Source organism: Oncorhynchus mykiss, chromosome 13 (assembly GCF_057628025.1).
Source record: "Oncorhynchus mykiss isolate SJ-2025 chromosome 13, ASM5762802v1, whole genome shotgun sequence".
NCBI lineage: Eukaryota > Metazoa > Chordata > Actinopteri > Salmoniformes > Salmonidae > Oncorhynchus > Oncorhynchus mykiss.
Window position 1 is genome coordinate 10,104,599 of NC_143034.1, and position 24,433 is coordinate 10,129,031.

The following is a 24,433-nucleotide window of genomic DNA, read 5'->3' on the forward strand; positions in this document are numbered from 1 at the left end:
GTGTAGTCTCCGGGTAGTCTTGTGCCAGTATTAGTGTAGTCTCCAGGTAGTCTTGTGGCAGTATTAGTGTAGTCTCCAGGTAGTCATGTGGCAGTATTAGTGTAGTCTCCAGGTAGTCTTGTGGCAGTATTAGTGTAGTCTCCAGGTAGTCATGTGGCAGTATTAGTGTAGTCTCCGGGTAGTCTTGTGGCAGTATTAGTGTAGTCTTGTGGCAGTATTAGTGTAGTCTCCGGGTAGTCTTGTGCCAGTATTAGTGTAGTCTCCTGGTAGTCTTGTGGCAGTATTAGTGTAGTCTCCGGGTAGTCTTGTGGCAGTATTAGTGTAGTATTGGTAGTAGTATTGGTTTGGCATTAGTATAACATCAGGGTAGTATTAGGGTAGCATTGGTTTAGTATTTGTGTAGTATTAGGGTAGTATTGGTGTAATATTAGGGTAGTATTGGTGTAGTACTGTATTAGTGTAGTATTGGTAGTAGTATTGGTTTGTCATTAGTATAATAACAGGGTAGTATTAGGGTAGTACTGTATTAGTATAATATCGGAGTAGTATTAGGGTAGTATTGGTTTAGTATTTGTGTAGTATTAGGGTAGTATTGGTGTAGTACTGTATTCGTGTAATATTGGTGTAGATTTGGTGTAGTAATTATCTCAGCAGACTCACTGATTCTCCTTTGTCTCCTTTGCTGCCCTTCTGCCCTGGTCCTCCAGTCTCTCCCTACACACACACACAATAAACGCCTTCAGATACACACAACAACAACAACAACAACAAAACACTCAGGGACAGGCCATGTTACCTTGTCCCCATCCTCTCCTGGGGGTCCTGCAGGGCCTGCAGCTCCAGGTAGTCCTAGAGGTCCCTGGTCTCCATCCTGTCCTGATGGTCCAATAGGACCCGCCCCTCCCTGGGACAACACAACACACAGACAGACAGTTACATTACCTACACACAACTCTGGAACTATAGGGACTCAGAACACAGAACTCAGAACTCACAATATGGAATGTAGAGCTCAGAATATGGAACTCAGAACTCACAATATGGAATGTAGAACTCAGAATATGGAACTCAGAACTCACAATATGGAATGTAGAACCCAGAATATGGAACACCTTTAAGGTACCTACCGGTTCCCCCTTCTCTCCCATTGGTCCAGGTCCACCCACAGCCCCTGCCCTCCCAGGCTGACCAATGGCACCGGCTGACCCTGGGGGACCCCTCTCACCACCGGCCCCCTGCAGAGAGAGAGGGGCGGGGGGGGATTTACATATGTGAATTATACATCTTCACACTGCCTGTCTGGGGTCTGTGTTGGCAGATGGAGAGAGAGGAAGTGTCTGTCTGGGGTCTGTGTTGGCAGATGGAGAGAGAGGAAGTGTCTGTCTGGGGTCTGTGTTGGCAGATGGAGAGAGAGGCAGTGTCTGTCTGGGGTCTGTGTTGGCAGATGGAGAGAGAGGAAGTGTCTGTCTGGGGTCTGTGTTGGCAGATGGAGAGAGAGGAAGTGTCTGTCTGGGGTCTGTGTTGGCAGATGGAGAGAGAGGAAGTGTCTGTCTGGGGTCTGTGTTGGCAGATGGAGAGAGAGGAAGTGTCTGTCTGGGGTCTGTGTTGACAGATGGAGAGAGAGGAAGTGTCTGTCTGGGGTCTGTGTTGGCAGATGGAGAGAGAGGAAGTGTCTGTCTGGGGTCTGTGTTGGCAGATGGAGAGAAAGGAAGTGTCTGTCTGGGGTCTGTGTTGGCAGATGGAGAGAGAGGAAGTGTCTGTCTGGGGTCTGTGTTGGCAGATGGAGAGAGAGGAAGTGTCTGTCTAGGGTCTGTGTTGGCAGATGGAGAGAGAGGAAGTGAGGAATAGAGAGAGAGGACAGATGTAGAAGGAGAGGAGAGAGGACTCACTATAGCTCCTGCTGCTCCGACTGGTCCTTCACCTCCTTTCAGACCAGCAGGACCCTGGGGAGAACACACTGCTATCATACCATCACAGGATCTGTGTCTGTGTCTGTCTCTGTGTCTGTGTATGTGTCTGTGTCTGTCTCTGTGTGTATCTCTGTGTCTCTGTGTGTGTCTCTGTGTATGTCTCTGTGTATGTCTCTGTGTATGTCTCTGTGTATGTCTCTGTGTCTGTGTGTATGTGTGTTACCATGCCCCCGGCGGCTCCTCTGCTGCCTCTGAAGCCCCTAAGTCCTGGAGGACCAGCTTTCCCAGAAGTCCCTCCTGTGCCCGGGTCGCCCTGGAAACAACAACAACAACAGCTCTGATTGGTGGAACGCTCATGAGGTCAATTGAACTTACCAATGAAGATGATTCTTGTAATGACTGGTAATGGTGATTATCGGGGTGAAAACAATGATGATTCATAATGATGATGATGATGATGATGACGAAGAATCACCTTAGCTCCCTCCTTCCCGGCGGCGCCAGGTAAGCCCTGCTCTCCCGGTACGCCAGGTGACCCGGGGTGACCTCTGTCTCCCAACGACCCGGTCTCACCTGATTTACCCTGCAGCAACCAATCAGGTTAGCGAGAACACAAACAGACCAATCAGGTTAGAGAGAACACACATAGCAACCAATCAGACTCACCTGTGGCCCCACAACACCTCCTGGACCTGGGGGTCCCGTCTTTCCTTGGAAACCCTAGAGAGAGAGAGAGAGAGAGAGAGAGAGAGAGAGAGAGAGAGAGAGAGAGAGAGAGAGAGAGAGAGAGAGAGAGAGAGAAAGAGAAGAGATAGACATTAGTGGATGGATAGGTGTAATTAGGTAACTTCTTGTGACCTCTAACCTCTACTCACCGGCTCTCCTCTCTGACCTGGATGACCCGGAAGTCCATCTTTCCCCGCTGGACCCTACACACACACACACACACAGGAAGGGACATCACAGTCACACAATTCAACATCCTGTTAAACTACAATGTGTGTGTGTGTGTGTGTGTGTGTCTGTGTGTGTGTGTGTGTGTGTGTGTGTGTGTGTGTGTGTGTGTGTGTGTGTGTGTGTGTGTGTGTGTGTGTGTGTGTGTGTGTGTGTGTGTGTGTGTGTGTGTGACACTCACGTTCGGTCCCTTGGGTCCTGATTCCCCGTTCCGTCCTTGTGGCCCTTGAGGCCCCTAGACAACACATAAATGAATCAATCAAACAGTCAATCAGTTAATTAATCAAACCCTTATCCAACCAATCAAACACATAATTCAATCAAGTCAGCAATTAGCAAGTTAGCCAATTAACAAATCAACCAATCAAACACTTACACAACCAATCAACCAGTCAACAAATATACTAATTAACAAATCAGCCAATCAACTAATTAACCAATCAATCAATAAACCGATCAATGAGGCATGACGTTCCTGTCCTTACCCTGTCTCCAGTTGGTCCATTGGGTCCATCATGTCCAGAGGAGCCCTGTGACAGACAGCACGGAAAACAGACAAATCAAATACAATTGTGTTGGTCGCATAGACATATTTAACGAGTGTTACTGCGTTTGTAACGAAATGCTTATGTTCCCAGCTCCGACAGTGCAGTAATATCTAACAATACAAAGCAATACACGCAAACCTAAAAAAGTATAAGAATGGAATCAAGAAATGTAGAAATATTAGGACGAGCAATGTCCGAGTCGGGAATATAAATCTATATGTACAGAATGTGTTCAGACCCCTGGACTCTGTCCACATTTCGTTACGTTACAGCCTTATCCTAAAATGGATATATTTTTTAAAATCCTCAGTAGTCTGCACACAACACCCCATAATACCCAATAATGACATCACAATACCCTATAATGACATCACAATACCCTATAATGACATCACAATACCCTATATTGACATCACAATACCCCATAATAATAAAGTAAATAATAAATAAATAAACAGGTTATGAGAAATGTTTGCAAAATGTATAAAAGTAAAATATAAAAATAAACGTATTTACATGTAAGGTATCTTATTTACATAAGTATTCAGACTCTTTGCTATGAGACTCGAAATTGAGCTCAGGTGCATCCTGTTTCCATTGATCATCCTTGAGATGTTTCTACAACTTGATTGGAGGAGTCCACTTGTGGTACATTTAATTGATTGGTCATGATTTAGAAAAGCATGCACCTGTCTATATAAGGTCCCACAGTTGACAGTGCATGTCAGAGCAAAAACAATGCCGTGAGGTCGAAGGAGACAGGATTGTGTTCAGATCTGGCTCAGGCTCAGATCTGGGGAAGGGTACCAAAACATTTCAGCAGCATTGAAGGTCCCCAAGAACACAGTGGCCTCCATCATTCTTAAATGGAAGAAGTTTGGAACCACCAAGACTCTTCCTAGAGCTGGCCGCCCGGCCTAACTGAGCATTCAGGGGAGAAGGGCCTTGGTCAGGGAGGTGACCAAGAACCCAATGGTCACTCTGACAGAGCTCCAGAGTTCCTCTGTGGAGATGGGCGAACCTTCCAGAAGGACAACTATCTCTGCAGCACTCCACCAATCAGGCCTTTATGGTAGAGAGGCCAGACGGAAGCCACTACTCAGTAAAAGGCACATGACAGCCCGCTTGCAGTTTGCCAAAAGGCACCTAAAGACTCTCAGACCTATGAGAAACAAGATTCTCTGGTCTGATGAAACCAAGATTGAACTCTTTGGCCTGAATGCCAAGCGTCACGTCTGGAGGAAACCTGACACCATCCCCATGGTGAAGCATGGTGGTGGTAGCATCATGTCTGGAGGAAACCTGACACCATCCCCATGGTGAAGCATGGTGGTGGTAGCATCATGTCTGGAGGAAACCTGACACCATCCCCATGGTGAAGCATGGTGGTGGTAGCATCATGTCTTGAGGAAACCTGACACCATCCCCATGGTGAAGCATGGTGGTGGCAGCATCATGCTGTGGGGATGTTTTCAGCAGCAGGGAGACTAGTCAGGATCCAGGGAAAAATGAACAGGGCAAAGTACAGAGATATCATTTTTAAAATTGGATTTTCTAAAATGTCTAAAAATCAGTTTTTGCTTTGTCATTATGGGGTATTGTGTTTAGATTGATGAGGGAGGGGAGAAAACATTTAATACATTGTAGAATTACGCTTTAACAAAATGTGGAAAAAGTTAAGGGATCTGAATACTTTCCGAATGCTCTGTATTCAATTATAGAATGCTATACAATATACTAAACTATGAATTGATAGACTACTATGCTGTATACTATACTATAATCTTATAGAATACTATACTATTAACGTATGTAACACTATACTATATACTATTAACGTATATAATACTATACTATATACTATTAACGTATATAATACTATACTATATACTATTAACGTATATAACACTATACTATAATATTAATCAGTGTGACTGAGGTTATGCTCCAAATGGCATCCTATTCTCTATGTAGTGCACTAATCAAAAGTAGTGCACTATAAAGGGAATAGGGTACCCTTACAAATGGCACCCTATTCTCTATGTAGTGCACTAATCAAAAGTAGTGCACTATAAAGGGAATAGGGTACCCTTACCAAAGGCACTCTATTCTTTGTGTAGTGCACTACTTTTTAGGGTGCCTTTTGGGATGCACACTGTGTTACTGCTGGATAGAGAGATTATGATGACCTCATAATGATTAGAATGGGTTGAACTCTGACCTTTCCCCCTGTCTTCCCCGTTGGTCCCTTGGCACCCCGGCCCCCACGCACCCCCTGCAGGAAAAACAACAGTATTACACACACAGATAAACACGCATAGGCAGAGACAAACACACACACACACACACACACACACACACGCAGATAAACACACATAGGCAGAGACAAACACACACACACACACGTACACACACAGATAAACACGCATAGGCAGAGACAAACACACACACACACACACACACGCACACAGACAGTACTCACACACGTACACACAGACAGTACTCACACACGTACACACACAGACAGTACTCACACACGTACACACACAGACAGTACTCTCTCACACACACACACACACACACGTACACACACAGACAGTACTCACACACACACACACACAGACAGTACTCTCACACACACACACACACGTACACACACAGACAGTACTCACACACACACACACAGACAGTACTCACGTTAGGACCCCTCTGTCCTGCACTGCCTGCTTCCCCCCCGGGACCCTGTGGAAGAGAAAACAGGACAGACCGTTGCCATGGGTACACCATACAGCCCGTTACCATGGATACACCACTGAGTACCTGACAATATACTGTATACTGTACCTGACAATATACTGTACCTGACAATATACTGTATACTGTACCTGACAATATCTTGTACCTGACAATATACTGTATACTGTACCTGACAATATCCTGTACCTGACAATATACTGTACCTGACAATATCCTGTACCTGACAATATACTGTACCTGACAATATCCTGTACCTGGCAATATACTGTACCTGGCAATATATTGTACCTGGCAATATATTGTACCTGGCAATATACTGTACCTGACAATATACTGTACCTGGCAATATATTGTACCTGGCAATATACTGTACCTGACAATATACTGTACCTGGCAATATACTGTACCTGGCAATATATTGTACCTGGCAATATACTGTACCTGACAATATACTGTATACTGTACCTGACAATATACTGTACCTGACAATATCCTGTACCTGACAATATACTGTACCTGACAATATCCTGTACCTGACAATATACTGTACCTGACAATATACTGTATACTGTACCTGACAATATACTGTATACTGTACCTGGCAATATACTGTATACTGTACCTGACAATATACTGTACCTGGCAATATACTGTACCTGACAATATCCTGTACCTGACAATATACTGTATACTGTACCTGACAATATACTGTACCTGACAATATACTGTACCTGACAATATCCTGTACCTGACAATATACTGTATACTGTACCTGACAATATACTGTACCTGACAATATACTGTATACTGTACCTGACAATTTACTGTACCTGACAATATACTGTATACTGTACCTGACAATATACTGTACCTGACAATATACTGTACCTGACAATATACTGTATACTGTACCTGACAATATACTGTACCTGACAATATACTGTATACTGTACCTAACAATATACTGTACCTGACAATATACTGTATACTGTACCTGACAATATACTGTACCTGACAATATACTGTATACTGTACCTAACAATATACTGTACCTGACAATATACTGTATACTGTACCTGACAATATACTGTACCTGACAATATACTGTATACTGTACCTGACAATATACTGTACCTGACAATATACTGTATACTGTACCTGGCAATATACTGTACCTGACAATATACTGTATTTGACAATATATTGTACTTGACAAAAAACTTTTTGGGTGTGTTTTCTAAAGCACCGACTTGATGAAAGTTTGTTTCAATTACATAGAAACGCAATATAAATACCATAAATATTGCCGTGTCCATGTCCAGCAGGGCCTGTTTGGCATAGAATTACATATGGGATCTCTATGTTATGAATATCTATGTGTGCGTTGGTAAATTCACTCTGGCTATCTACTCCTATTTCCGAGCACCTCGTCTAACTGTGTCAGAGCGCAGAATAACGAAAGAATTTACAAACGCTTAACACCTGTTGAATATGACAGGTGTCGGTGAACCTCTGGACCACATGACGACGGCCTAACCAGCTCTGTCACCAACGCTCTGGACCACATGACGACGGCCTAACCAGCTCTGTCACCAACGCTCTGGACCACATGACGACGGCCTAACCAGCTCTGTCACCAACGCTCTGGACCACATGACGACGGCCTAACCAGCTCTGTCACCAACGCTCTGGACCACATGACGACGGCCTAACCAGCTCTGTCACCAACGCTCTGGACCACATGACAACGACCTAACCAGCTCTGTCACCAACGCTCTGGACACATGACAGCGGCCTAACCAGCTCTGTCACCAATGCTCTGGACCACATGACAACGACCTAACCAGCTCTGTCACCAACGCTCTGGACCACATGACAACGGCCTAACCAGCTCTGTCACCAACGCTCTGGACCACATAAGTAAGCTAGCCAACGTGTTGGCCAGTTAGCTCGGGTGCTTGACTGCCGTTGTGAGGTCAGAATGCTCGGATCAACCCTACTCCTCGGCCAGAGCTGCCAGTGTTGCCGCTCTGAACCTTCCGAGAGCGAAACATTCTGAACGCTCTGAACGCTCCTAGAGCGAAACACTCTGAATGCTCTGAACGCTCCTAGAGCAAAACACTCTAAACGCTCCTAGAGCAAAACACTCTGAACGCTCCTAGAGCAAAACACTCTGAACGCTCCTAGAGCAAAACACTCTGAACGCTCCTAGAGCAAAACACTCTGAACGCTCCTAGAGCGAAACACTCTGAACGCTCCTAGAGCGAAACACTCTGAACGCTCCTAGAGCGAAACGCTCTGAACTCTCCTAGAGCGAAACACTCTGAATGCTCCTAGAGCGAAACACTCTGAATGCTCCTAGAGCGAAACACTCTGAACGCTCCTAGAGCGAAACACTCTGAACGCTCCTAGAGCGAAACACTCTGAACGCTCCTAGAGCGAAACGCTCTGAACGCTCCTAGAGCAAAACACTCTGAACGCTCCTAGAGCGAAACACTCTGAACGCTCCTAGAGCGAAACACTCTGAACGCTCCTAGAGCGAAACACTCTGAACGCTCCTAGAGCGAAACACTCTGAACGCTCCTAGAACGAAACGCTCTGAACGCTCCTAGAGCGAAACACTCTGAACGCTCCTAGAGCGAAACACTCTGAACTCTCCTAGAGCAAAACACTCTGAATGCTCTGAACGCTCCTAGAGCGAAACACTCTGAACGCTCCTAGAGCGAAACACTCTGAACGCTCCTAGAGCAAAACACTCTAAACGCTCCTAGAGCAAAACACTCTGAATGCTCCTAGAGCAAAACACTCTGAACGCTCCTAGAGCAAAACACTCTGAATGCTCTGAACGCTCCTAGAGCGAAACACTCTGAACGCTCCTAGAGCGAAACACTCTGAATGCTCCTAGAGCGAAACACTCTGAACTCTCCTAGAGCGAAACACTCTGAACGCTCCTAGAGCGAAACACTCTGAACGCTCCTAGAGCGAAACACTCTGAACGCTCCTAGAGCGAAACGCTCTGAACTCTCCTAGAGCGAAACACTCTGAATGCTCCTAGAGCGAAACACTCTGAACGCTCCGAGAGCGAAACACTCTGAACGCTCCTAGAGCGAAACACTCTGAACGCTCCTAGAGCGAAACACTCTGAACGCTCCTAGAGCGAAACACTCTGAACGCTCCTAGAGCGAAACACTCTGAACGCTCCTAGAGCGAAACACTCTGAACGCTCCTAGAGCGAAACACTCTGAACGCTCCTAGAGCGAAACACTCTGAACTCTCCTAGAGCGAAACACTCTGAACGCTCCTAGAGCGAAACACTCTGAACGCTCCTAGAGCGAAACACTCTGAATGCTCCTAGAGCATAACGCTCTGAATTTAGGAACGCCCAGAGTGCACTCTGGCACTCCAGATTGAATGTATGAACACCCTCTATGGTAAAGCCTCCCTCTACTACTCACCCTCTTCCCCTTCTCTCCCAAAACTCCAATAGATCCAGGAAAACCATCCGAACCCTGTTGGGAAACAGAAACATTACTGCTACGATCAGACACTGTGTTAGCCTTCTCTGTGTTCCTGCTACGATCAAACAATGTGTTAGCCTTCTCTGTGTTACTGCTACGATCAAACAATGTGTTAGCCTTCTCTGTGTTACTGCTACGATCAGACACTGTGTTAGCCTTCTCTGTGTTACTGCTACGATCAAACAATGTGTTAGCCTTCTCTGTGTTACTGCTACGATCAGACACTGTGTTAGCCTTCTCTGTGTTACTGCTACGATCAAACAATGTGTTAGCCTTCTCTGTGTTACTGCTACGATCAGACACTGTGTTAGCCTTCTCTGTGTTACTGCTACGATCAAACAATGTGTTAGCCTTCTCTGTGTTACTGCTACGATCAGACACTGTGTTAGCCTTCTCTGTGTTACTGCTACGATCAAACAATGTGTTAGCCTTCTCTGTGTTACTGCTACGATCAAACAATGTGTTAGCCTTCTCTGTGTTACTGCTACGATCAAACAATGTGTTAGCCTTCTCTGTGTTACTGCTACGGTCAAACAATGTGTTAGCCTTCTCTGTGTTACTGCTACGATCAGACACTGTGTTAGCCTTCTCTGTGTTACTGCTACGATCAAACAATGTGTTAGCCTTCTCTGTGTTACTGCTACGATCAAACAATGTGTTAGCCTTCTCTGTGTTACTGCTACGATCAGACACTGTGTTAGCCTTCTCTGTGTTACTGCTACGATCAAACAATGTGTTAGCCTTCTCTGTGTTACTGCTACGATCAGACAATGTGTTAGCCTTCTCTGTGTTACTGCTACGGTCAAACAATGTGTTAGCCTTCTTGGTGTTACTGCTACGATCAAACAATGTGTTAGCCTTATCTGTGTTAACTGACATGTATATTGGTTTACTTGATATATTAACTCCTCTCACCTTCGGCCCTTTTTGTCCAGGATACCCCGGTAACCCTGGAACTCCCAGTTTACCCTGAGAGAGAGAGAGAGTGAGAGAGTGAGCGAGAGAGAGACAGACAGACAGAGAGAGGAGAAAGAGAGGAGAGAAAGAGAGAGAGAGACAGAGAGAGACAGAGAGAGAGAGAGAGAAGAGGAGAGAGAGAGAGAGAGAGAGAGAGAGAGAGAGAGAGAGAGAGAGAGAGAGAGAGAGAGAGAGAGAAAGAGAGAGAGAGAGAGGAGGGAGAGAGAGAGAGAGAGAGAGAGAGAGAGGAGGAGGAGGAGGAGAAGAGAGAGGGGGAGGGAGAGAGAGAGAGAGAGAGAGAGGAGGAGGAGGAGAAGAGAGAGGGGGAGGGAGAGAGAGAGAGAGAGAGAGAGAGGAGGAGGAGGAGAAGAGAGAGGAGGAGGTGGGAGAGAGAGAGAGAGAGAGGAGGAGGAGGGAGAGAGAGAGAGAGAGAGAGAGAGAGAGCAGAGAAGATTGGGTCTTCTGGAAATGTTGACTTCGTGTAACTTTTTGTTTAGCTCAGTGGGACAGCGCAGACAACAGTGGTTCAAAATCGTGTTGAAACACGCCCCCCCAACCCCCTTCCTCCCGTATACACACACCCCATCTGTGTACCACCTACCTTTTCTCCAGCGATGCCCACGGCTCCAGCCTCCCCCAGGGGTCCAGCCTGTCCTTTAGGTCCTTCAGGACCATCCTCTCCCCTGGACCCTGGGACCCCGTTGTCACCCCCGTCACCTTTCAGCCCCATCTCTCCCTTAGAGCCGGGGAACCCATCCTCACCCTACAACCCGGAACAGGTCAGAAACACAGAGATAACTCTGGGTAGTGCTTTGTAAAAAACACAGAGCTAATTGGGGTATAGCTGGGTAAAACACAGAGATAACTCAGGGTTGAGATGTGTAAAACACAGATAACTCAGGGTAGAGCTGTGTAAAACACAGAGATAACTCAGGGTAGAGCTGTGTAAAACACAGAGATAACTCAGGGTAGAGATGTGTAAAACGCAGATAACTCAGGGTAGAGCTGTGTAAAACACAGAGATAACTCAGGGTAGAGATGTGTAAAATGCAGAGATAACTCAGGGTAGAGCTGTGTAAAACGCAGAGATAACTCAGGGTAGAACTGGGTAAAAGACAAAGATAACTCAGGGTAGAGCTGGGTAAAACACAGAGATAACTCAGGGTAGAGCTGGGTAAAACACAGAGATAACTCAGGGTAGAGCTGGGTAAAAGACAGAGATACCCCAGGGTAGATCTGGGTAGAGCTGGGTAAAACACAGAGATAACTCAGAGTAGAGCTGTGTAAAACAGAGATAACTCAGGGTAGAGCTGGGTAAAACACAGAGATAACTCAGGGTAGAGCTGGGTAAAACACAGAGATAACTCAGGGTAGAGCTGTGTAAAACACAGAGATAACTCAAGGTAGCGCTGGGTAAAAGACAGAGATAACTCAGGGTAGAGCTGGGTAAAACACAGAGATAACTCAGGGTAGAGCTGTGTAAAACACAGAGATAACTCAGGGTAGCGCTGGGTAAAAGACAGAGATAACTCAGGGTAGAGCTGGGTAAAACAGAGATAACTCAGGGTAGAGCTGGGTAAACGACATAGATAACTCAGGGTAGAGCTGGGTAAAACACAGAGATAACTCAGGGTAGAGCTGGGTAAAACACAGAGATAACTCAGGGTAGAGCTGGGTAAAACACAGAGATAACTCAGGGTAGAGATGTGTAAAACAGAGATAACTCAGGGTAGAGCTTGGTAAAACACAGAGATAACTCAGGGTAGAGCTGGGTAAAACACAGAGATAACTCAGGGTAGAGCTGTGTAAAACACAGAGATAACTCAAGGTAGCGCTGGGTAAAAGACAGAGATAACTCAGGGTAGAGCTGGGTAAAACACAGAGATAACTCAGGGTAGAGCTGTGTAAAACACAGAGATAACTCAGGGTAGAGCTGGGTAAAAGACAGAGATAACCCAGGGTAGATCTGGGTAGAGCTGGGTAAAACACAGAAATAACTCAGAGTAGAGCTGTGTAAAACATAGATAACTCAGGGTAGAGCTGGGTAAAACACAGAGATAACTCAGGGTAGAGCTGGGTAAAACACAGAGATAACTCAGGGTAGAGCTGTGTAAAACACAGAGATAACTCAAGGTAGCGCTGGGTAAAAGACAGAGATAACTCAGGGTAGAGCTGGGTAAAACACAGAGATAACTCAGGGTAGAGCTGTGTAAAACACAGAGATAACTCAGGGTAGCGCTGGGTAAAAGACAGAGATAACTCAGGGTAGAGCTGGGTAAAACAGAGATAACTCAGGGTAGAGCTGGGTAAAACACAGAGATAACTCAGGGTAGAGCTGGGTAAAACACAGAGATAACTCAGGGTAGAGCTGGGTAAAAGACAGAGATAACCCAGGGTAGATCTGGGTAGAGCTGGGTAAAACACAGATATAACTCAGAGTAGAGCTGTGTAAAACAGAGATAACTCAGGGTAGATCTGGGTAAAAGACAGAGATAACTAAGGGTAGAGCTGGGTAAAACACAGAGATAAGTCAGGGTAGAGCTGGGTAAAAGACAGAGATAACTCAGGGTAGAGCTGGGTAAAAGACAGAGATAACTCAGGGTAGAGCTGGGTAAAACACAGAGATAACTCAGAGTAGAGCTGTGTAAAACAGAGATAACTCATGGTAGATCTGGGTAAAAGACATAGATAACTCAGGGTAGAGCTGGGTAAAACACAGAGATAACTCAGGGTAGAGCTGTGTCTCTCTCACCTTCTCCCCTTTGCTTCCCTTCATTCCTCTAATTCCGTCCGCTCCCTGTGGATGAGACAGAGAATACACACTTACAATGGAACCCAGAGACAGAGAATACACACTTAGAATGGAACCCAGAGACAGAGAATACACACTTAGAATGGAACCCAGAGACAGAGAATACACACTTAGAATGGAACCCAGAGACAGAGAATACACACTTAGAATGGAACCCAGAGACAGAGAATACACACTTAGAATGGAACCCAGAGACAGAGGAATACACACTTAGAATGGAACCCAGAGACAGAGAATACACACTTAGAATGGAACCCAGAGACAGAGGAATACACACTTATAATGGAACCCAGAGACAGAGGAATACACACTTATAATGGAACCCAGAGAGAGAGAATACACACTTAGAATGGAACCCAGAGACAGAGGAATACACACTTAGAATGGAACCCAGAGACAGAGAATACACACTTAGAATGGAACCCAGAGACAGAGGAATACACACTTATAATGGAACCCAGAGACAGAGGAATACACACTTATAATGGAACCCAGAGAGAGAGAATACACACTTAGAATGGAACCCAGAGAGAGAGAATACACACTTAGAATGGAACACAGAGACAGAGAATCAGAACAAACAGAACAGAACACAGATTTAGAATGTACCTTCACTCCTCTTGATCCTGGATATCCTATAGGCCCCTGGACTCCTGGTGGGCCCTATACACACACACAGAGACACATCAGTAACATCACACACACACACACACACACACACACACACACACACACACACACACACACACACACACACACACACACACACACACACACACACATGCACACACGCACGCACACACACACACACACACAGGCTTACCGGTAGTCCCTTCTCTCCTGGAGTCCCCTCTCTCCCTGGGTGACCCTGTAGACACGAGGACAAGATCATATGGATGAGAGCGAATATGTGTGGGTGTGTGTTAGCGTGTGTGAGTTTGTTAGCGTGTGTGTTAGCATATGTGTGTGTGTGTTAGTGTGTGTATTAGCGTGTGTGAGTTTGTTAGCATGTGTGTTAGCATATGTGTGTGTGTTAGCATGTATGTTAGTGTGTGCGTGTGTTAGCATGTGTGTTAGTGTGTGTGTGTGTGTGTGTGTGTGTGTGTGTGTGTGTGTGTGTGTGTGTGTGTGTGTTAGCGTGTGTGAGTTTGTTAGCGTGTGTGTTAGCATACGTGTGTGTGTGTTAGTTTGTGTGTTAGCGTGTGTGAGTTTGTTAGCGTGTGTGTTGGCATATGTGTGTGTGTTAGCGTGTATGTTAGTGTGTGCGTGTGTGTGTGTTAGCATGTGTGTTAGCGTGTGTCTGTGTGTGTGTTAGCGTGTGTGTGTGTGTGTGTTAGCGTGTGTGTGTGTTAGCGTGCGTGTGTGTGTGTTAGTGTGTGTGTATGCAGTACTCACGGTAGGTCCATCATTCCCAGGTAGTCCCTGCAACCCTTTCTTCCCTTGGGGCCCCTGAGAGACAAAGCCATTTTAATTACAACCTACACCTTTAATTTATCTCATCATATCATATGGCATGTAAAGTATATGTTGTCATACATTAATTACAACCTACACCTTTAATTTATCTCATCATATCATATGGCATGTAAAGTATATGTTGTCATACATTAATTACAACCTACACCTTTAATTTATCTCATCATATCATATGGCATGTAAAGTATATGTTGTCATACATTAATTACAACCTACACCTTTAATTTATCTCATCATATCATACGTCATGTAAAGTATATGTTGTCATACATTAATTACAACCTACACCTTTAATTTATCTCATCATATCATACGTCATGTAAAGTATATGTTGTCATACATTAATTACAACCTACACCTTTAATTTATCTCATCATATCATACGTCATGTAAAGTATATGTTGTCATACATTAATTACAACCTACACCTTTAATTTATCTCATCATATCATACGTCATGTAAAGTATATGTTGTCATACATTAATTACAACCTACACCTTTAATTTATCTCATCATATCATATGTCATGTAAAGTATATGTTGTCATACATTCCTGTGTTTTGGCATGTTCCATATACAGTTGAAGTCGGAAGTTTACATACACCTTAGCCAAATACATTTAAACTCAGTTTTTCACAATTCCTGACATTTAATCCTATTAAAAGTTCCCTGTTTTAGGTCAGTTAGGATCACCACTTAATTTTAAGAATGTGAAATGTCAGAATAATAGTAGAGAGAATGACTTATTTCAGCTTTTATTTATTTCATTTACATTCCCAGTGGGTCAGAAGTTTACATACATTCAATTAGTATTTGGTAGAATTGCCTTTAAATTGTTTAACTTGGGTCAAACGTTTCAGGTAGCCTTCCACAAGCTTTGCACATTAAGTTGGGTGAATTTTGGCCCATTCCTCCTGACAGAGCTGGTGTAACTGAGTCAGGTTTGTAGGCCTCTTTGCTCGCACGCGCTTTTTCAGTACTGCCCACACATTTTCTATAGGATTGAGGTCAGGGCTTTGTGATGGCCACTCCAATACCTTGACTTTGTTGTCCTTAACCCATTTTGCCACAACATTGGAAGTATGCTTGGGGTCATTGTCCATTTGGAAGACCCATTTGCGACCAAGCTTTAACTTCCTGACTGATGTCTTGTTGCTTCAATATATCCACATAATTTTCCTCCCTCATGATGCCATCTATTTTGTGAAGTGCACCAGTCCCTCCTGCAGCAAAGCACCCCCACAACATGATGCTGATTCACGGTTGGGATGGTGTTCTTCGGCTTGCAAGCCCCCCCCCCCCTCCCCCTTTTCCTCCAAACATAACGATGGTCATTATGACCAAACAGTTCTATTTTTGTTTCATCAGACCAGAGGACATTTCTCCAAAAAGTACGATCTTTGTCCCCATGTGCAGTTGCAAACTGTAGTCTGGCTTTTTTATGGCGGTTTTGGAGCAGTGGCTTCTTCCTTGCTGAGCGTCCTTTCAGGTTCTGTCGATATAAGACTTACTTTACTGTGGATATAGATACTTTTGTACCTGTTTCCTCCAGCATCTTCACAAGGTCCTTTGCTGCTGTTCTGGGATTGATTTGCACTTTTCGCACCAAAGTCTGTTCATCTCAAGGAGATGCATCTCCTTCCTGAGTGGTATGACGGCTGCATGGTCCCATGGTGTTTATACTTGTCACGTTCTGACCTTTATTTCCTTTGTTTTGTATTTATTTAGTATGGTCAGGGCGTGAGTTGGGTGGGCAGTCTATGTTTGTTTTTCTATGTTTTGGGGCATTTCTATGTTTTCGGCCTAGTATGGTTCTCAATCAGAGGCAGGTGTCATTAGTTGTCTCTGATTGAGAATCATACTTAGGTAGCCTGGGTTGCACTGTTTGTTTGTGGGTGATTGTCTATGTTAGTGGCTTGTGTCAGCACAGGTCTCATTTTGTAGCTTCACGGTCGTATTTGGTTTATTGTTTTCGTTACTCTTTTGCATAGTGTTCAGTCTTTCTTTATTAAAGATTCACCATGGACACTTACCACGCTGCGTATTGGTCCTCAGATCCATCTCGCCTCTCCTCTTCAGATGAAGAGGAGGACGGCCGTGACAGAATCACCCACCAACCAAGGACCAAGCGGCGTGGTAGAAAACAGCGACGAAAGCAGCAGCAGCAGCAGCAACAACAGCGGCCGGTATCACAGGACTCCTGGACATGGGAGGAGATACTGAACGGAGAGGGACCCTGGGCACAGGCTGGGGAATATCGCCGCCCCAAAGCAGAGCTGGAGGCAGCGAAAGCTGAGCGGCGGCGATATGAGGAGGCAGCACGGCAGTGCGACAGGTACGAGAGACAGCCCCAAATTTTTTTGGGGGGGGGCACACGAGGGGTGGAGCTAAGCCAGGTAGCAGACCTGCGCTCACTCCTCGTGCTTATTATAAGCAGCGCGATACTGGGCAGGCGCCGTGTTATGCGGTTAAGCGCACGGTGTCGCCAGTACGTGGCCATAGCCCGGTGCGCTATAGGACAGCCCCCCGAGAGTGTCATGCGAGTGCGGGCATCGAGCCAGGGCGTATGGTGCCTGCTCAGCGGGTCTGGTCGCCGGTACGCAGTTTTGGTCCAGGGTATCCTGCGCCGGCTCTGCGTGCTGTGTCTCCGGGGCGCTGGGAGGGTGCAGTGCGTCCTCTGCCTGCGCTCCGCTCGTGCCGGGCGAATGTGGGAATGGAGCCTAAGGGAGAGGTGCGTGTAGTAAGCACTAGATCTCCCGTGCTTACCCACAGCCCGGTTCAACCTGTGCCTGCACTCTGGAGGGTCCGGGCTAGAGTGGTTATCCAGCCTGGGGAGGTGGTGCCAAGGTTGCGCACCAGAGCTCCAGTGCTCCCCCACAGCCCGGTCCTTCAGGTGCCTCCTCCTAACCCCAAGCCTCCTGAAGGGCTCCCCAGCCTGGTGGTACCTGTGGCAGCCCCACGCACCAGGCTGTCTCTCTGTCTCCTCCCTGCAGGTGGTCCTGTCTGTCCGGCGCCGCTGCCGGAGTCTCCCGCCTGTCCGGCGCCGCTGCCGGAGTCTCCCGCCTGTCCGGCGCCGCTGCCGGAGTCTCCCGCCTGTCCGGCGCCGCTGCCGGAGTCTCCCGCCTGTCCGGCGCCGCTGCCGGAGTCTCCCGCCTGTCCGGCGCCGCTGCCGGAGTCTCCCGCCTGTCCGGCGCCGCTGCCGGAGTCTCCCACCTGTCCGGCGCCGCTGCCGGAGCCTCCCGCCTGTCCGGCGCCGCTTCCGGAGCCTCCCGCCTGTCCGGCGCCTCTGCCGGAGCCTCCCGCCTGTCCGGCGCCTCTGCCGGAGCCTCCCGCCTGTCCGGCGCCTCTGCCGGAGCCTCCCGCCTGTCCGGCGCCTCTGCCGGAGCCTCCCGCCTGTCCGGCGCCGCTGCCGGAGCCCCTCTGCCCAGAGCAGCTGTCTCTCTGTCCCGAGCAGCTGTCTCTCTGTCCCGAGCAGCTGTCTCTCTGTCCCGAGCAGCTGTCTCTCTGTCCCGAGCAGCTGTCTCTCTGTCCCGAGCAGCTGTCTCTCTGTCCCGAGCAGCTGTCCCTCTGTCCCGAGCAGCTGTCCCTCTGTCCCGAGCAGCTGTCCCTCTGTCCCGAGCAGCTGTCCCTCTGTCCCGAGCAGCTGTCCCTCTGTCCCGAGCTGCCCCTCTGTCCAGTGGGGTCATTGAGAGGGGTGGTCATGCTGAGAAAGCCACGGAGGCGGACAATAAGGCGGACTAAGACAATGATGAGGTGGGGTCCGCGTCCCGCGCCAGAGCCGCCACCGCGGACAGACGCCCACCCAGACCCTCCCCTATAGGTCAAGGTTTTGCGGCCGGAGTCCGCACCTTTGGGGGGGGGTACTGTCACGTTCTGACCTTTATTTCCGTTGTTTTGTATTTATTTAGTATGGTCAGGGCGTGAGTTGGGTGGGCAGTCTATGTTTGTTTTTCTATGTTTTGGGGCATTTCTATGTTTCGGCCTAGTATGGTTCTCAATCAGAGGCAGGTGTCATTAGTTGTATCTGATTGAGAATCATACTTAGGTAGCCTGGGTTGCACTGTTTGTTTGTGGGTGATTGTCTATGTTAGTGGCTTGTGTCAGCACAGGTCTCATTTTGTAGCTTCACGGTCGTATTTGGTTTATTGTTTTCGTTACTCTTTTGCATAGTGTTCAGTCTTTCTTTATTAAAGATTCACCATGGACACTTACCACGCTGCGTATTGGTCCTCAGATCCATCTCGCCTCTCCTCTTCAGATGAAGAGGAGGACGGCCGTGACAATACTATTGTTTGTACAGATGAACGTGGTACCTTCAGGTGTTTGGAAATTGCTCCCAAGGATGAACCAGACATGTGGAGGTCTACAATTTTTTCTTCTGAGGTCTTGGCTGATTTCTTTTGATATTCCCATGATGTCAAGCAAAGAGGAACTGAGTTTGAAGGTAGGCCTTGAAATACATCCACAGGTACACCTCCAATTGACTCAAATGATGTCAATTAGCCTATCAGAAGCTTCTAAAGCCATGACATAATTTTCTAGAATATTCCAAGCTGTTTAAAGGCACAGTCATCTTAATGTATTTCAACTTCTGACCCACTGGAATTGTGATACAGTGAATTATAAGATAAATAATCTGTCTGTAAACAATTGTTGGAAAAATTACTTCATGCACAAAGTAGATGTCCTAACCGACTTGCAAAAACTATAGTTTGTTAACAAGAAATTTGTGGAGTGGTTGAAAAACTTCTGACTTCAACTGTACGTTGACATACAGTATCACATACATTCTGTGTTGGCATGTTCACAACCTACCCCTTGACTTTATCATGTTGTATATGGTAGGACAGTCCTACCTTTGACATGTTTAATATAGTAGGACAGTCCTACCTTAACTTTAACATGTTGAATATGGTAGGACAGTCCTGCCTTAACTTTATCATGTTGAATATGGTAGGACAGTCCTACCTTAACTTTCACATGTATAATATGGTAGGACAGTCCTACCTTAACTTTAACATATATAATAAGGTAGGACAGTCCTACCTTAACTTTGACATGTATAATATGGTAGGACAGTCCTACCTTTGACATGTTGAATATGGTAGGACAGTCCTACCTTAACATGTTTAATATGGTAGGACAGTCCTACCTTAACTTTATCATGTTTAATATGGTAGGACAGTCCTACCTTAACTTTAACATGTTGAATATGGTAGGACAGTCCTACCTTAACTTTATCATGTTTAATATGGTAGGACAGTCCTACCTTAACTTTATCATGTTGAATAGGGTAGGACAGTCCTACCTTAACTTTATCATGTTGAATATGGTAGGACAGTCCTACCTTAACTTTATCATGTTTAATATGGTAGGACAGTCCTACCTTAACTTTAACATATATAATAAGGTAGGACAGTCATACCTTAACTTTGACATGTTTAATATGGTAGGACAGTCCTACCTTAACTTTAACATGTGTAATATGGTAGGACAGTCCTACCTGACATGTTTAATATGGTAGGACAGTCCTACCTTTAACATGTTTAACATGGTAGGACAGTCCTACCTTAACTTTGACATGTTGAATATGGTAGGACAGTCCTACCTTAACTTTAACATGTGTAATATGGTAGGACAGTCCTACCTTAACTTTACCATGTTTAATATGGTAGGACAGTCCTACCTTAACTTTATCATGTTGAATATGGTAGGACAGTCCTACCTGACATGTTTAATATGGTAGGACAGTCCTACCTTAACTTTATCATGTTGAATATGGTAGGACAGTCCTACCTTAACTTTAACATGTTTAATATGGTAGGACAGTCCTACCTTTGACATGTTTAATATGGTAGGACAGTCCTACCTGACATGTTTAATATGGTAGGACAGTCCTACCTTAACTTTATCATGTTGAATATGGTAGGACAGTCCTACCTTAACTTCAACATGTTTAACATGGTAGGACAGTCCTACCTTAACTTTAACATGTTTAATATGGTAGGACAGTCCTACCTTAACTTTGACATGTTGAATATGGTAGGACAGTCCTACCTGACATGTTTAATATGGTAGGACAGTCCTACCTTTGACATGTTTAATATGGTAGGACAGTCCTACCTGACATGTTTAATATGGTAGGACAGTCCTACCTTAACTTTAACATGTTTAAAATGGTAGGACAGTCCTACCTTAACTTTGACATGTGTAATATGGTAGGACAGTCCTACCTGACATGTTTAATATGGTAGGACAGTCCTACCTTAACTTTATCATGTTGAATATGGTAGGACAGTCCTACCTTAACTTTAACATGTTTAATATGGTAGGACAGTCCTACCTTTGACATGTTTAATATGGTAGGACAGTCCTACCTGACATGTTTAATATGGTAGGACAGTCCTACCTTAACTTCAACATGTTTAACATGGTAGGACAGTCCTACCTTAACTTTAACAGGTTTAATATGGTAGGACAGTCCTACCTTAACTTTGACATGTTGAATATGGTAGGACAGTCCTACCTGACATGTTTAATATGGTAGGACAGTCCTACCTTTGACATGTTTAATATGGTAGGACAGTCCTACCTGACATGTTTAATATGGTAGGACAGTCCTACCTTAACTTTAACATGTTTAAAATGGTAGGACAGTCCTACCTTAACTTTGACATGTGTAATATGGTAGGACAGTCCTACCTGACATGTTTAATATGGTAGGACAGTCCTACCTTAACTTTGACATGTTGAATATGGTAGGACAGTCCTACCTTAACATTGACATGTTTAATATGCAGTATATGTTGACAACATATTTAGGACGGTCCTACCTTAAGTCCTGGCAAGCCTACCAGGCCCTGAGGACCAGGAAACCCCTGTTAGAGACAGACAGAGAGAGGGAATTAAGAGTGTGTCGGCGTGTGTGATACTGAAGGTCAGATGCTGTTTGTTCACCCGCCCGCTAATTACCCATTGGCCAAAGCCTGACTACATGTGACAAAGCGAACCTGACCCTAACCTGACCCTAACCTGACCCTAACCTAACACTAACCTGACCCTAACCTGACCCTAACCTGACCCTAACCTGACCCTAACCTAACCCTAACCTGACCCTAACCTGACCCTAACCTGACCCTAACCTAACACTAACCTGACCCTAACCTGACCCTAACCTGACCCTAACCTAACCCTAACCTGACCCTAACCTAACCCTAACCTGACCCTAACCTGACCCTAACCTGACCCTAACCTAACACTAACCTGACCCTAACCTGACCCTAACCTGACCCTAACCTGACCTTAACCTGACCCTAACCAAACACTAACCTGACCCTAACCTGACCCTAACCTGACCCTAACCTGACCCTAACCTGACCCTAACCTGACCATAACCTGACCCTAACCTAACACTAACCTGACCCTAACCTGACCCTAACCTGACCCTAACCTGACCCTAACCTAACCCTAACCTGACCCTAACCTAACCCTAACCTGACCCTAACCTAACCCTAACCTGACCCTAACCTGACCCTAACCTAACCCTAACCTGACCCTAACCTAACCCTAACCTGACCCTAACCTGACCCTAACCTGACCCTAACCTGCTAATATAGAAAATGCACTGTACAGTCAGAGATGGTGTCAAACAATGTTGACAGACCTTTTTAGACAGGCCTCTGTTTCTGCTTATCATTTACGACATTTTGGAAGGCTCTTTGTAAGTCAACTTGGGTCTATACTTAGATACATGCAGCTTCTCTTCTGCCATTAGTTGTTGTCCTAGACCAGTGGTTCCCAAACTGTATATAGTCCCGTACCCCTTCAAACATTCAAACCTCCAGCTGTACCCCCTCTAAAACTATATAGTCCCGTACCCCTTCAAACATTCAAACCTCCATCTGTACCCCCTCTAAATCTATACAGTCCCGTACCCCTTCAAACATTCAAACCTCCAGCTGTACCCCCTCTAAAACTATATAGTCCCGTACCCCTTCAAACATTCAAACCTCCAGCTGTACCCCCTCTAAAACTATATAGTCCCGTACCCCTTCAAACATTCAAACCTCCAGATGTACCCCCTCTAAAACTATATAGTCCTGTACCCCTTCAAACATTAAAACCTCCAGATGTACCCCCTCTAGCACCAGGGTCAGCGCACTCTCAAATGTTGTTGTTTTTGCCATCATTGTAAGCCTGCCAAACACACACTATACGATACATTTATTAAACATAAGAATGAGTGAGAGTTGTCGTCACAACCCGGCTCGTGGGAAGTGACAAAGAGCTCCTATAGGACCAGGACACAAATAATAATATATAATAATACAAATAATAATAATCAATAATTTAGCTCTTTATTTAACCATCTTACATATAAAACCTTATTTGTTCTATGTGAAAGGCTATAGACTATGTGAGAGGTTATAGACTATGTGTGAGGTTATAGACTATGTGAGAGGTTATAGACTATGTGAGAGGCTATAGACTATGTGATAGGTTATAGACTATGTGAGAGGTCACAGACCTACAGTTAATATGATATTAGACTATGTGAGAGGTTATAGACTATGTGAGAGGTTATAGACTATGTGAGAGGTTATAGACTATGTGAGAGGTTATAGACTATGTGAGAGGTTATAGACTATGTGAGAGGTTACAGACCTGCAATTAATATGATATTAGACTATGTGAGAGGTTATAGACTATGTGAGAGGTTATAGACTACGTGAGAGGTTATAGACTATGTGAGAGGTTATAGACTATGTGAGAGGTTATAGACTATGTGAGAGGTCATAGACTATGTGAGAGGTTACAGACCTGCAATTAATATGATATTAGACTATGTGAGAGGTTATAGACTATGTGAGAGGTTATAGACTACGTGAGAGGTTATAGACTATGTGAGAGGTTATAGACTATGTGAGAGGTTATAGACTATGTGAGAGGTTATAGACTATGTGAGAGGTCATAGACTATGTGAGAGGTTACAGACCTACAGTCGGTATCCAGATGTCAGTCAGGCTCCTGTTCCATTGAACCCATCTGAACAGTACAGCTCCCTTGACGTGCCATCGTCCTCTTTTAACCACTTCACCAAGTCTTTCCCAAACATTACACTACTGTTCTGGTCCTCCGTTATATTTATTTTCAACTATCCACTTCACAGCTTTGCTCTTATTGAATTCAAGTCTGTCGTGGTCCTTTCTGTCTCAGTGGTGTGTATCTGGGCCATTACAGTTATTATATTATTATATAGTTATTAGCTATAGCTGAGGCTGAGGCTCCGGCACTAACAACAGATAGAAAATGATGACAGAAAAACCTTCACTGTAGCCTATAGATATGAATTGTTTTCTAACCCGCGGGGGACATAACCGCTGGGGACTGTCGGTTACGAGTCAACCAGCGCATCACTAGTGTGTGTGTGTGTGTGTGTGTGTACCTGCAACCCAGGGTTTCCTTGCTGCCCGGATGCTCCCATCTCCCCCGGAGGTCCC

General features: G+C 45.5%; 1 protein-coding gene across 1 annotated transcript in view; it reads right to left on the reverse strand.

Annotated features, from left to right (window-relative positions):
* The window catches only part of LOC110510793 (uncharacterized), an 80,790-nt gene that overhangs the window by 17,889 nt on the left and 38,468 nt on the right, over positions 1-24,433 (reverse strand). Inside the window, exons 22-42 of the mRNA XM_090195103.1 lie at positions 24,379-24,432; positions 21,767-21,811; positions 14,852-14,905; positions 14,280-14,324; positions 14,066-14,119; positions 13,397-13,441; positions 11,246-11,407; positions 10,603-10,656; positions 9,625-9,678; positions 6,110-6,154; positions 5,634-5,687; positions 3,350-3,394; positions 3,046-3,099; positions 2,786-2,839; positions 2,577-2,630; positions 2,386-2,493; positions 2,134-2,223; positions 1,890-1,943; positions 1,128-1,235; positions 797-904; positions 661-714 (exon numbers count right to left, since the gene is read on the reverse strand). Coding sequence (XP_090051229.1) covers positions 661-714; positions 797-904; positions 1,128-1,235; positions 1,890-1,943; positions 2,134-2,223; positions 2,386-2,493; positions 2,577-2,630; positions 2,786-2,839; positions 3,046-3,099; positions 3,350-3,394; positions 5,634-5,687; positions 6,110-6,154; positions 9,625-9,678; positions 10,603-10,656; positions 11,246-11,407; positions 13,397-13,441; positions 14,066-14,119; positions 14,280-14,324; positions 14,852-14,905; positions 21,767-21,811; positions 24,379-24,432 — 1,395 coding nt within the window. The remainder of the gene's footprint in view (positions 1-660; positions 715-796; positions 905-1,127; positions 1,236-1,889; positions 1,944-2,133; positions 2,224-2,385; positions 2,494-2,576; positions 2,631-2,785; positions 2,840-3,045; positions 3,100-3,349; positions 3,395-5,633; positions 5,688-6,109; positions 6,155-9,624; positions 9,679-10,602; positions 10,657-11,245; positions 11,408-13,396; positions 13,442-14,065; positions 14,120-14,279; positions 14,325-14,851; positions 14,906-21,766; positions 21,812-24,378; position 24,433) is intronic.